The sequence below is a fragment of the Temnothorax americanus genome, unplaced genomic scaffold, assembly GCF_048541705.1.
Source record: "Temnothorax americanus isolate GAGA-0224 unplaced genomic scaffold, ASM4854170v1 Scaffold10, whole genome shotgun sequence".
Classification (NCBI taxonomy): Eukaryota; Metazoa; Arthropoda; class Insecta; order Hymenoptera; family Formicidae; genus Temnothorax; species Temnothorax americanus.
In genome coordinates, this window is record NW_027509231.1 from 1,450,752 (window position 1) to 1,464,278 (window position 13,527).

Consider the following 13,527-nt stretch of genomic DNA (forward strand, 5'->3'; position numbering starts at 1 on the left):
AGATTAACAACAATAGAATCTATATCTTTCTTAAAAAGAAATAATTTTAATAATTTTAAAATAATTTTAGTTTTAATTCAAATTTTCTTTTCAATTTGATGTTACTTACAGACAATAAAATAAATATCAATATTATTTAACTTTAATCTCAAGAGATCACGTTGAATAACATTGTTTTTCCTCTTATTAAGATTTTGAAATTATACTTGCGAGGCAGTACTTATGTAAGAGAAGTATAATCACTAACTTAATTTTTTCTATATTTTCCTGTATGTATATATAATCATGTGCATTAGTCTATCTCTTCGTCGAATGATATTGTAGCAAACGAGGTTTTTGTTAAGAATACCTAAGAAATAAATTTTTATATTTTTTCCCGGATATTTCGCCTGCATATTCTATTCTAAAATTCATGATTCTTATAGTTCACTTTTCCTTTTTACTCATTAATATCAAAAATCTTTAACTAATTAGTCATTTATTCTAAAATTTTTAATTATATTGATGTTTGAACCAGAGTAGATAAATTAGACAAATTATATGAACAATATATAAGAAATAGAACAAATATATGCGAGAACTGTTGCATCTCATCATACGTATAATGACTGTACGTGCGAGTATAATGCATTGTGCATTGATGAATCGAACTTTCCACTGACTGTCATCGTAACATCGACAGATAGTATAGTAGCGAACGTGGCACCATGACAAAACTGCATTATTCTTGAGGCGAAATGCATCATCGCGCCTCTTACTTGCGCGATGAATGAATTTACGTAACATGCGGGGCTGACTTGAGGCAGGCGATTTTGCTCTCACGCGTAACCGTATAAGATTTCATTCGCGAAACATACAAATTAATTTCTTGAACAGAAAGTATCTATTGAGAGTAACAAGAAAAAAATATAATTAAATCTTGAAACCGTTAAGAACATTAACGAGCTTCTTCACAGTTACTTAGAATTATTATTTTAAAAAAATTGCACAAAAATACACGAAATTAATTATAATTATTTATTTTAAGTGCTGCATATATACCATAACTTAAAAATAATACGAAAATTGGACTTTTGGAAAATAAAAGTATCTTACTATGCCAAGTAATTTTCCTGTTGAAATATTTGACATTTTTTTCTTAATGAATCACCATAAAAATATCAAAAGATTTTTTCCCGATATTTTCATTGAAATAAACCGACTAATTAAAACAGAAACTCAGTAAGATAATTTATCAGATAGTGACACAATCAAAATCTTGATGACGCACATATACTTGTCGCATTAATAGCCTCAGCAGTGATTTACAATAATCCGCACATTAGTATTCTGAAAGATATTCTACGGCAGATTAAATTTCCAAGTTAACAGCTTGAAAGATTTATTAGCATTCAACAAATTTTTAAGGTATATGAAGTTAACCAAATTATTAGAACACAAAAAACTTTATATAAAATTAATTTGCTAATTAGTTGCTATTTTTTGCTTTTATGTATTTTATTTTTAAGTGGTATCACATTGTTTTATTTGCTAGCAATTAATTAAATTACTAAAAGTACGTCAAACTGTGAATTGTATTTTGTCTGTAGATTAGATTATAAGTATATTAAAATCCATTTTTTTTATTTTAGCGCTAAAACAGTATTCCTTAATATGAGTATATTGAACCACAATTGTCATTATTAAAATCAATCAATTTTTAAATAATACATCTAGTGAAAAATTTACTTTGCTTTAGAGAGATTGATCATCACTAGAATTCAATTGTTCACATCGTAAAATTGTCAATAGTCATGCTACGCTATTTTTTATTTTCTGGATGACAAAATTAATAATTAGATTTTTTACGCTTTCTCTAGAGTAATTTTAAAACATATTAAAAAAATTGATTTACAGAACAAGAAATAAAAAACCAATTTCGAGCATCTCACAAACATGTTTAAATGCAGATGCCGAACAGAGAAAGTTTGGAGTCGAAAAGTACCACAGAAGTGACAAACTGGATTTCTGATCTCTGTCCACGTGCACACACCAGAAATTATGCAGACTTTGTGGTCACATGATATATATTCCAGATAACACAAAAGAAATCTGCTAAAATGTACAAATGCATATTAATTAAAAAACTTATAAAATTATTAAAAAAAAAAATAAAAGAGCATTTTTATTTTAGTTTTATTTTTAGTTTATTTTACTTCTTTTTTAATTATTGAACTATCTTCCTCAAACTCTATTTTTATTTTATTTCTACTTTTATTTTTTTCAAAAATAGTTTCAGAAATATTTAGAGAGATATAGCTAAATTAAGTATTCATTTACGAAAGTTCTCTAATTATCGAATGCACTTCTAGTTTAACAAATCAAAATATCATATAACAGAAAAGAAGATAAGTATAATATAAAATTGTTTTTGCTAATGGATTTTAATTTTCTGTTAAATAATTTTTTATTAAATAACGGAAGTTGTTTATATATATATAAATAATATATATAAATATATATAAATATATATTATTATACGAATATGTTTCCGTGCAAAAGTATCAATTACCTTTGGTGCTATATAGGAAATCGGCTAAAAAGGGAGGGAAATGGTGACCTGGTGTCCAAGATTGCCACATTTATCACCGTCCTAGATGCAGGTTGCAATACGCGTAACTCGCATAAACTCACAGGAAGCGTGGACTTGGGTTTTGTTACGGATCGCGGCTTTTCGGGCGTCGCATTTTGCGACTTTCGCTAATTTTAATAGGCGCTGCGAGATTGCACGAACCGGTGTCTACCAGTTTTTCACGTTTGCATATCAGTCTAACTGTATATCAGTACAATATATTGTTGCATAATATTATTAAATTAATTATTAAAAAGACGTATCTGTTACAGAAAAAATTTTTAATTCTCAAATATACAATTAATTTGTTTAAAAATGTTCTATATAAATTGTTTTTAATAATATAAAATGTTATATTTTTTGTCATAACTGTTTTATTGTATTAAAATTAATTTAATTTGTTTTTTAGCAAGTTTTCGGTTATTTAATACCAGTCTTAATTTAATACCAGTATCAACTTTGTAATTTTCATATCCATGGAATCTATATTTCCAATGCTAATATCAGACTTGTATTTTCAATGTCAATATGCTAATTTCATCCAATCTTAAATATTTTTCCCTGACCAATAACAAGTCTTGCTATGCTTTTTGTTTTTAGTGGTAATTCTTGGTAAAAATCAAGTATGAATTAATTATAAAATTATGTTAAAAATACCATTAATTGTTATATCTATTGTTTGAAGCTTAGTAAATTTACAATGTTATTCTTTTTTTTTACATTCCATGATACTTCACCCTTAGTCACGTATCATTAGTAATGATGGAAAAAATTTGTTGTGCAATTAATTTCTCTAACTTCTCGGCGCAAACGTTACCTTTGGATCGCAACAGCAGCAAGAAATTACGAAACGTCAACACCGGCTCGAAGCACCGGCTACTGAACGCGCTTCGAAATAGCGGGCGAATTGCGCCCGTCTTGCCGGTTTCCTTCGCTTTCCAGCTCGTCCGTGAGCTGAAAGGCCGAATGAAAATAACAGGGATATTTGGCCAAGTACGTAGTGCAGGTCCACGAATCCATTTGAACAAAAAACCAAGACGAAAGAGAAGTAGGAGGGAGGACGAGCGAAAACGATCTGGTGTGAAAAGGCCCGATATCGGTGGTGCCATGCTTTCCCGCGAAACAAGAATCAACGAACGTGGCCAATCGTCACTAATGCTTATTCGAGGCTGGACCAATGGTCGGCAAGTAGCACGAGGCTATCAACCGACCGAATGTAACAGCACCGCCAACCAAGTTACTTGCTAAAGTCTTCGAGTCGCGGCTATCACATCCTTGATCATTGTCAACCGATACCTCCTGCAGTCGTCAATAAACCTCGCTACGTCCTCCTCGACTGGGCTGGCCAACATGTACACTTTCATCACACGTATCTGGTAAATTAATTGTGATTTATTATATTATTATATACATTAGCTCTAAGGATGTGTCCTTCATCTAAATCGATAGATAAAAAAATAAACAATTTTCTAACGATTTCTCTTTTTTTAACGGAAAGGACATTATAGCTAAAGATTTTGTGATTGCTGTGATAATTGCGCTTCGTGCAGTCATAGCAAAACAATTAAAAATTTTTTAATACGATAATAATAAGCAATTTTATATTTATATTTAAGTAGCTATTCCATTCATATATAAATACACTCTTCTTTGTAAGAAAAATGCATGTTTTTTTTTTATTTTCTTGCTTCTTCTTTCAGTTTCAATTTTCTTAATTACAAAATCTTCACACCGCTATTCATAATTATCATAATATTTTAGAAAAATACTTTAAAACCTATTTTTAAATTTTAATTAAAAAAAAATTAAAAAAAAAGCCACAAAAATTTTAAAAATTTTGAAGTTTTGCATAAGAAAATTCCCGCATCATCGATATATAATTGCTGCCTTTCAATCAACTTGATTGAGGCAGTTTTTATCGTTCGTAAAAGTCACAAAATTACCAGTGAAACAGTAATCAGTGAATATTATGAAATGTAAAACAGCCCAAGTTTTTCATATGCAAACTATCGATATTACTGTGTTTCTTATATTCGGGATTACCTTATGACAGCTGAAATATCAACAAAATTACATCTCATAAATGTATTTTATTTATATATGTAAACTAATACCATTTTGATAATAATTGTTCTTTAATTTCTAGTGGCTATCGGAAGATATTAAGTGTTGAGTAGTGTCGAAAATTATCTTCGAGATCGGATTAAAAAATGTAACATAAATATATCATAATTTTCGGTAATAAATAAATGCTAGTGATTGTCAATGCTTATCGGCTCAAGTTAGAATAAATCGGAATAAATACAGAAATCATTTGCCACTAGAGATATGCAGGTAAAGAGAAATTACGGTTGCCTAAATATACTTGTGCACAAAAAAACTTACAGAAAAAGACTTGTTTCAAGTCCATTCGCGACTCAAAGTAAATCTCGAATATTTCTAACAATAATAGAATTAGATTAAAAAGATTCAAAAATATTTTAATCAAATTGTGATTGATAGTTTAGTGCTATTTCGCGTTGCTTCAATTAAACTTACTTTTCCTAAATAATGATAAACAGTATTTTTAAACATGTTATAATTTTTGAAAAATTTAAATAACATTTCTATTTTTAATGTACGTCTTATAGTTACAAAACTAAATTATTTACGCAGTGTATTTCTTAATACGTAAGTTTTTATACAATTTATAATCAGCATAAAGATAATAAAACAGCATTTTAAACAAATATTTGTTCGAATATTAAATTATGTCTATTTTTTCTCTCAATATAATTTTTTGTTTATTTCAATAACTTTTGATAAAGATTGATGATTCTTATCAAAGTCCAAGATGAATAAATATCTTCTTATAATATAAAATACAACACAAAAAATACTATATATAAAAGTATACATATATTATGTATAAATATAAATAAAGTTATGAAAAAAGTTAGAATAGCTAAATAATCAAAAATGGCCAAATTTCGAGCAAATAAGAATGTTGGAAAATAAATTTAATAACTTCAATAAAAATATACAATTATGTTAACGTTTCGAACCTTACTTGGCCTTCTTCTCAGAACCATAAATCGAATATCTTTCCTTATAATTTTTGTAATGTGTTCTGAAGAAGACCAAGTAAGGCTCGAAACGTTAACATGATTGTATATTTTTACTGAAGTTATTAAATTTATTTTCAACATTTTTATTTGCTTGAAATTTGGCCGTTTTTAATTATTTAGCTGTTTTGCTTAGTCGAGCGAGATCATATTGTTGAAAGTTAAAATAGTTGAATAAAAATGCAACACTTGAGATTGATATTGTGCTCACTTTTAAAAGCAATTCTAAATAAACTGATTATCATACAATAACTCTAACAAAATTTGCTATAATTATATAAAATATATTGTACCAGTGAACTTCTTTTTATTACGTTGTCATCCCTTAAAATATTGATGGACATCTTTAATAAACAAAACATTTACTAATTCTTTCGCAACACCAGTGATTTATTTATAGTCATAGTGTCACCGCAAATGATTGATGTATATATCATTTATCAATTATATTTTTTCGCTGAGTAAACACAAAACTTAATTTATGCGCTATTTTAAATAACAAGCGGTGTTATCAAATAAATACCTATTTATTTTTAACATGACTATTTTATATGTAAATAATTTAACTGTAATTTTTTTCTAAAAAATCATACTTCTAACTAAAATCTTGTGCTTTCAATCAATTGCGTTGACTGTATAAATTAAATGCAATATGCTTCTTACTTCATTTTTGTAATCATGTTTTCGCTGCAACCATGTAATTAGCCTACATTTTTAATATACGTACGCGAGGTAATTGGTACATGTCAAACGTAAAACAGAATTTTACTCGAATATATCATGCCAATCTTACAGTTAAATACCGAGAGATACGGAAATGTTTTAAACCATAGCAAAAGCATAAAAAAATAAAATTTATTTAGAATTTTATGTAAAATACTTTACTAATTATATTTTTTAAATAAAATCATTTTTCTAAATGTTAAGATGTAAGAAAAAAGAAATTTTTAAGCACAATAACATTATGCAATGGAAAGAATACTGGTTACAGAAAAATAATCATACCTACACATAATTTTCGATTCAACTTATATCAATCAAATAGTCATCGTCATTGTCTTCATTTTTATTTTAATATGCTACTCATTTTCTCATTTCTTTGTCCTTATTCACATATTATTGTGTGACTCGCCTCTCTTTTTATTTTTCTTTATAAGTTAAAATTTAATTTTTATTTATTTTTGCTTTTTCTCTGAGTCTTTCTATTCCATTATTCCAATTTTCTTTTTTCTTTTTCCGATTTTCTTTCTTTACTATTGTTTAAAAAAAAAACACAACTTTCGAGATATGCTTTCAAATCATTTCTATCATTCGTGAAATAATTTTATAACTTTTTACATTTTGATTTGAATATATTATCCTTCTTAAACTACCTACCTAAATGTTTCTTCGATGAAACGGAAAGAGTATAATAGCTATAACACTTAACCTGCAGAATTTGCATATTCTGACCTTAGCCTTCAACAAATTTAAATATGTACATGTACATTTAATACGCGTTTTATATCTATAAACATTTTTCATCACTTTCTTAGGAAAACAGTGTGCGTCTTAAACGGCATAAATTTATTACCAATCGGACTCTAATCTCTCAGTGCGTGCAAGTATTAAAGGCTGATCTACAATGTGCTCTTTGCTTTCTGTTTTTTGCTCTTAACCTCTTTGCGACTATCCCGTATTTTGCAATTCCGTCGCGTAACGTGATGTTTCTTGTCTCTTCTGAAGTTCGTCAATTTTTATCTTAGGCGACAGAGAACAAAAAACATCGCGTTACGCGACGCAATTGCGAAATACGGGATAATCGCAAACAGGTTAAGAGCAAAAAACAGAAAGCAAAGAGCACATTGTAGATCAGGCTTTAAGTGTCTGCAATGACATAAATAACAACGGTAACAATATTCTAACCTTTTTTTACTCACACGAGGTCATTTTTTAGGCAATAATTCTGCACGTTAAGCGTGACACTTTTATCTTTGTTTTTTCTTAAGAATCTTCAAACCTCTTCACATTGTATACGAACCAAAGATCTACTGTTTATTGCGTTCTGTAAAAAACTCGTTAAATTCTTGATTTTTCCATGATCTTTCTTGATCTTTACATATAAATTAAGCTTATGTAGTTTGTCCCATATTGTTTATTCACAAGACATAAGTACTAATTGTAAGTTAAAAATAAAACGATAGCATTTCATAAGTTTATTTAATTCTTAAGATTAATTAAAAGTAAATATAATTTACGTAATTTATCATACGTTTAACAATTTATTTTAAACGTTCTATTACAATTTAAGAATAAACGCATCGAATATTAAACTTCATAAATATATTTCAAAAATTATAGAGAAAAACCTATATATATATATATAATTAATCTATTATAATATAATATGTTAATAATACATGTTTTTAATAAAATTTTTTTCCTTTCTTATTTTTGAGAAATATTTATCAAGCATTTTAAAAGACTATAATTTCTTAATTTTCTTTTGTTTAAGCCCATTTTAAATGCTTATTTCAAATGTCTATTTTAAATTGCTGCCCACTCACTTTTAATGTAAACATTCCAATCGATCGTCCAATTTTCTTAATGACAGAATTGTTTTATCTAAAAATCCTAATACTAAAATTATTTTTAAAATAAAAAACATAAAAAATTAGTCGATTAGGTAGTCAACTATCCAGGAAGAGCAGCGAAACAGTTCTCAATTAGATTAATAATCCGCTTTTAAATATTGACGTAATTCTGCATACATTGATACCGGAAACCACTTCCCAACTGTTTCATTTATCTTAAGATAATTCATTTGCTATGTTCGCTAATAATATTAGCAGAAACGTAAATATTTTGTAATACCATCAGTAGCGTAAGTATTATGTAATATTGACACTAAAACGCGATTTGCATTAAGTTCTCAAAGTTATAAAATGTCAAATGTGTTAAATTAATATCCTTTATAAGATTAAAAGATTTTCATCAATATCAAGTAACATATTAACATTTGAAGGTAGCTTCCTTGCTACATGATATACTTAAACTTTGAACAATCTGATTGATCAATTTCCATTATTACAGTCTCGATATTTTGACACTTTCGTCTTTAAACAGAAATCTATCATTAGATGGTGCGATACGTCTATAGAATACAGTTTATATTAAAAAGCCCAGCTATAAATAGCAATCCGTCCATATTTAGAAGCGCTAATGGGAATTCGCTTCAGGAATTTTATTAGCTTATTAATATTAATAACTAAAACACTATTGTGTCGATTAATGATCTTTTATTTCAGTGTGGCCTACGCACTCCTTGCTGTGGCCTTCGCCGAGATACGTGAGTAATATTACAGATATCAAAGTATATATGTGTACCTATATGTGTGTGTATACGCTGTGCTCGAGTGTTTACAGATTATATTCATAGACGAAATAATGTAATACTATTGCATCACGAAATTAAAATAGTTATGTTACGAAATCATTAAAGCACATGTATTACGTGAGATACATATTAGATGAAGCTTTTAATTTTCAAAACAATCCTTTAAATCATTTTCAAAACAGTCTTAACGACGCTACATCAGTAGCGGCAACGGCAATAAGTGATGGTATACTGCATCCGTAAAAATATTTATAGATTTGAAATACAAACAACTCATTGTAAAATACACACACACACGCACACACACACACCTAGGGATAAAAATTAATATCTAAAACAAAAACAACAATCTTCGAAATGACGAGTGGTCAATTGAAGAAGAATCCAATGCGATCCACGGTATCAAAAGAACGTTTAGATATAACTAAATAATTCTGTGTGTTTGTAAAAAGTTTTCTGTTACATTCTGATATTCAATTTACGCGCGAGTGTTGTTTTCATTTATCTACAAATAAGTCTCGTGAACAAATAAATGCCAAGTATAATATTCAATCGATCTTTGACTTACCATTAATATAATTAATTTTAGTTGCAACATAATTAAAAACAAGATTAAAAGCAATTATCAGAACTGTACGTATAATCGTACACATAATCATAGCAAAAAATTAAAAAATGCAAGAGTAAAAAGCAAAGGATTTTAGAAAATTATTTTAAATTTAATTACAAATAAAAAAGTTGTAACCCAAATGTTATATGTTTCAGTATTAATAATAAATGTATTTTTATATTATTTTTCGTGCATTTTCGGTATATTATAATTTAATATTAATAGAATGCGTAAAATTAAATCTTTATTTTATGATTTTATGTTTGTGAGTGTACGTAAAAATAATTTATCTAACTTAAAAAAACATATGAAATACTTTTACTAATAAAACATAAAGGAAAACTTGATTGATAGTGAATTAAGGTGCGTGTCCACCTGCGAGTAAGAACTCTCGAGAGCAAAAAGAGAGAAAGAGAAAGAGACTCTCGAGAGTATCTCTCTCTCTCTCTTTCTTTTTGCTCTCGAGAGTTCTTACTCTCAGGTGGAGACGCACCATAAGCTTCGATTTACATAAACAAGTTTCAAACTCAAACTCATTGAACATATAATAAAGCATCAATATTTTAAAACCGTCTCAGTCACGTGTCAAAGCAACTGCCTGTCATTATTAGACTTGAAAAAAAAAGAACATATGTGTGTGAATTGTAATTTATAGATAAAAAAAATAGGGATTGAATAAATGCTGATCTCGCAATCATGATAACACTTCGTTCAGAACTAGATCAGGATCGCAATCACTAAGTATCATTAATATCCCATGTATATAAGCCGCATAATAAAAACATATAAATTTCCATACAAATATGTATTACGTTTTTCACAGCATCATACATGAAAATATGCAGTCGAAAGGATCCAAATATAAATAACTGTGTATTAAATTCAATTGAACAATTGCGGAGCAAATTGAAGGTTGGAATTCCGGAATTAGAAGTTCCGCCAATAGAGCCGCTTGTACTGAAGCACGTGCGGCTATTGAGAGGTCCTCAAGCTGCGAGGCTTGATGTCAACCTCACAAATATACAGGTGACTATATCAAAGTTCTTAAAACTATATCAAAGTTTATGCTTTCTTATTACTTACAGCATAATTTAGATTAGAATGTGTGCAGTGTGCATGTGTCTATATGTTAAGATTTCGTTTAAAAAACTGTAAATAACCGTTGTATATATATACATATTATATGTGTGTAAATAATTATAAATAATATTCTATTCACATCAAACATAAATACATGTACCTATATTATTTCTCATGTATATTTTTCAATAAAAAATTATATTTTATATAGGTATTTGGACCATCTACGTTTAAAATCCGGGATTTGACAATCGACCCGGAGAATGTGCTCATTACTTTCAAAGTTGGTTTCGACAAGCTTAACTTCCGAGGAAAATATAAAATAAACGCACAGATTCTTTTACTCCATCTGGTTGGAGAGGGAGGCCTCACTGGAACTTTCTGTAAGTTTTATATTTATATCTATAAATGTTTCATTGTTTTTTGTTAAAATATAATGATAAGAAAATTATTGTCACACAGAGAGAGAGAGAGAGAGAGAGAGAGAGAGAGAGAGAGAGAGAGATATGATAAGAAAAATTTATATTTGTCTCTGTTAGACTTACTATATATATTTTTACAGTTAATTACGACAGCGACTGTTTGCTGAAGTCTCATAAAATCGTAAAAAATAACAACACCCATGTAAACTTTGAAAGGATGAAATTTAAGATCAAAATAGAGAAAGCTAGAATCAATCTTGATAATCTATTTGGTGGCGATCCTATTCTCGGTATGTTATTATTTCATATAATAAGTTTTTGTATCGAGAAAGTGACGAATACAAGCGTCATTACATTTACATTGTGATTGATCTTCCTTCTTTTAAACCAGGACCAGCGAGCAATGAGGTTTTGAACGCAAACAACGATTTATTGTTAGATGAAATAAAACCAGCACTGGAAGACTCCTTGTCAGATCTCTTCACCAACATCGCTAACAAGATCACCGGAATGTTCACATATGACGAATTGTTTCCGAGTAATTAATTTTTATTTTAAGAATCTATTCTTTATAGATCAATTAGATTCAATAATAATTTTGATGGGATTGTAATAATTTCTGTAATATTCCTGTATTGGTCTCTTCTGTATATCTCATAACACTTATGACTATTATAATAATACACAAGCACAGATAACATGTAACTCTATTGGTATGAATACGTTGACTGCCGTGCTGTAATTTTCTTTTACAGAAATTGTGCATTAATATCTTCTAAATGGTCTTATTATTGTGCTTTAATCCGAAATGCAATTAACTATATGACGCATTTAGCAATCAGCGTGTTAAGAGTACTGTAATAATGCCATATAATTCACAAAATAATTCTATAGAAAGATATTTTAGATATGTATTTAATTTCATTTACTAATTCTCACTGTCTAAAATAGACAACTTAAAATAGTAGAACTTGTTTATTAGTTTGCGTTGCGTTATAAACATTGAATGTGATTATGTTACATTTTAGTATTTAGATTATATAGTATAGAGAAAGTGTCAAGACCCCCAAATATTTCGGCGACTTTTTCAAAAAAATGTTTTAAATAAAAATTTTACAGCTTTAGGAGAAAACTATATTACAAATAGCTTTTACAACATACTTACGTTTCTTATAAGATATCAACATCATATTTTTCCATATGCATATATAAAAAATTTCTTACGTGCATTATATTCTTTTGCTAAAATTACGAAACTTTTATTTAGAACATTTCTTTTAAAAATTTTTCGTTGGCGATATATTTAATACACTTTCCTTTGACACTTTCTCCACATATATGACAATTAGTATTTTAAAGTTTAAAAGAAAAAGGTACATTTAAAAAATATGTTTCTCTCATTTTTAGGGAAATATTAAAAAATACTGAAATGTATTAAATAAGAAACAGCACGACACACACACACACACACACACACACACAAACCGCACATAAAATGCAATTTTAATGCAAAAGAATCGTGGGTTTGATTGAATAATTACTAATTACATTTTGTTAAATTTGTACACATATCAAAATTATGTAAATATTTCATGAAAAAGTGCAAGGCAAATACAGCTTTAGAATAATCACAGCTTCAAGATACTTTAGAATAGTCATAGCGCACATAAGTTTCTCAGAATTGTCTTTATAGACCGCCGCTGATTCTGTATCTTTTGATTGCGATAATCACCTTGTTATATATTCATTCTAAATGAGCGTAAGCAATGATTTAATAAGACGAATAAATAAGGTATGAATAATGAAAATTAGTATTATATAACAAATTAGTTTTTTTTCAATATTGATAATATCAATAATATCGTATAATTGTAAAACTGTAACTTCTCAAAAAACTTACTTTAACTATATTAAACCAAAAGAAAAGAAAGAGAAAGAGAAAAAGAGAGAGAGAGAGAGAAAATCATGAAAATTTGGGAATCATGTTTAAATTATTGTACGGATAAATGTGTATTTTTGTAAAAAAAAAAATGTTTTATATGTGCGATTTGATTGAACGAAAGATCATCATAAAACATTTTTGCGCTATTATAGTATAATTTTTATTGATCTTATACAATATATGTATGATATATTTATGTGCAGGATAGTTTTAACTATCATCTATTAAAAATAGATATAACGAGCAAATGTATATATGTATGTAAATAACAATTTGTCAAATAAAAAACAGAAAACGTCAGCAAATCAGTTTATGTAACATGTATTTTCTTATAATCCTATTAAACAGAAGAATAAACATTTCAATACTTTTCACGTATAAA

At 28.0% G+C, this 13,527-nt stretch overlaps 1 protein-coding gene across 1 annotated transcript; it reads left to right on the forward strand.

Moving 5' to 3' along the window:
• Window positions 1–3,486: 3,486 nt before the first annotated feature.
• LOC143901030 (protein takeout-like) lies at window positions 3,487–13,453 on the forward strand. Its single transcript, XM_077412963.1, has 6 exons — window positions 3,487–3,987; window positions 9,003–9,043; window positions 10,525–10,727; window positions 10,993–11,164; window positions 11,344–11,493; window positions 11,595–13,453. Exons 1-6 carry the CDS (start codon window positions 3,962–3,964, stop codon window positions 11,747–11,749), a joined length of 747 nt encoding a protein of 248 aa, XP_077269089.1. The 5' UTR covers window positions 3,487–3,961; the 3' UTR covers window positions 11,750–13,453.
• Window positions 13,454–13,527: the final 74 nt, after the last annotated feature.

Bases quoted from the DNA above. Each gene is read 5' to 3' on its own strand.
- LOC143901030 (XM_077412963.1), top strand. From the start codon at position 3,962: ATGTACACTTTCATCACACGTATCTG. The intron at 9,044-10,524 runs GTGAGTAATATT...CGTTTTTCACAG, and splicing joins TGTGGCCTTCGCCGAGATAC to CATCATACATGAAAATATGC. The intron at 11,494-11,594 runs GTATGTTATTAT...CTTTTAAACCAG, and splicing joins TGGTGGCGATCCTATTCTCG to GACCAGCGAGCAATGAGGTT.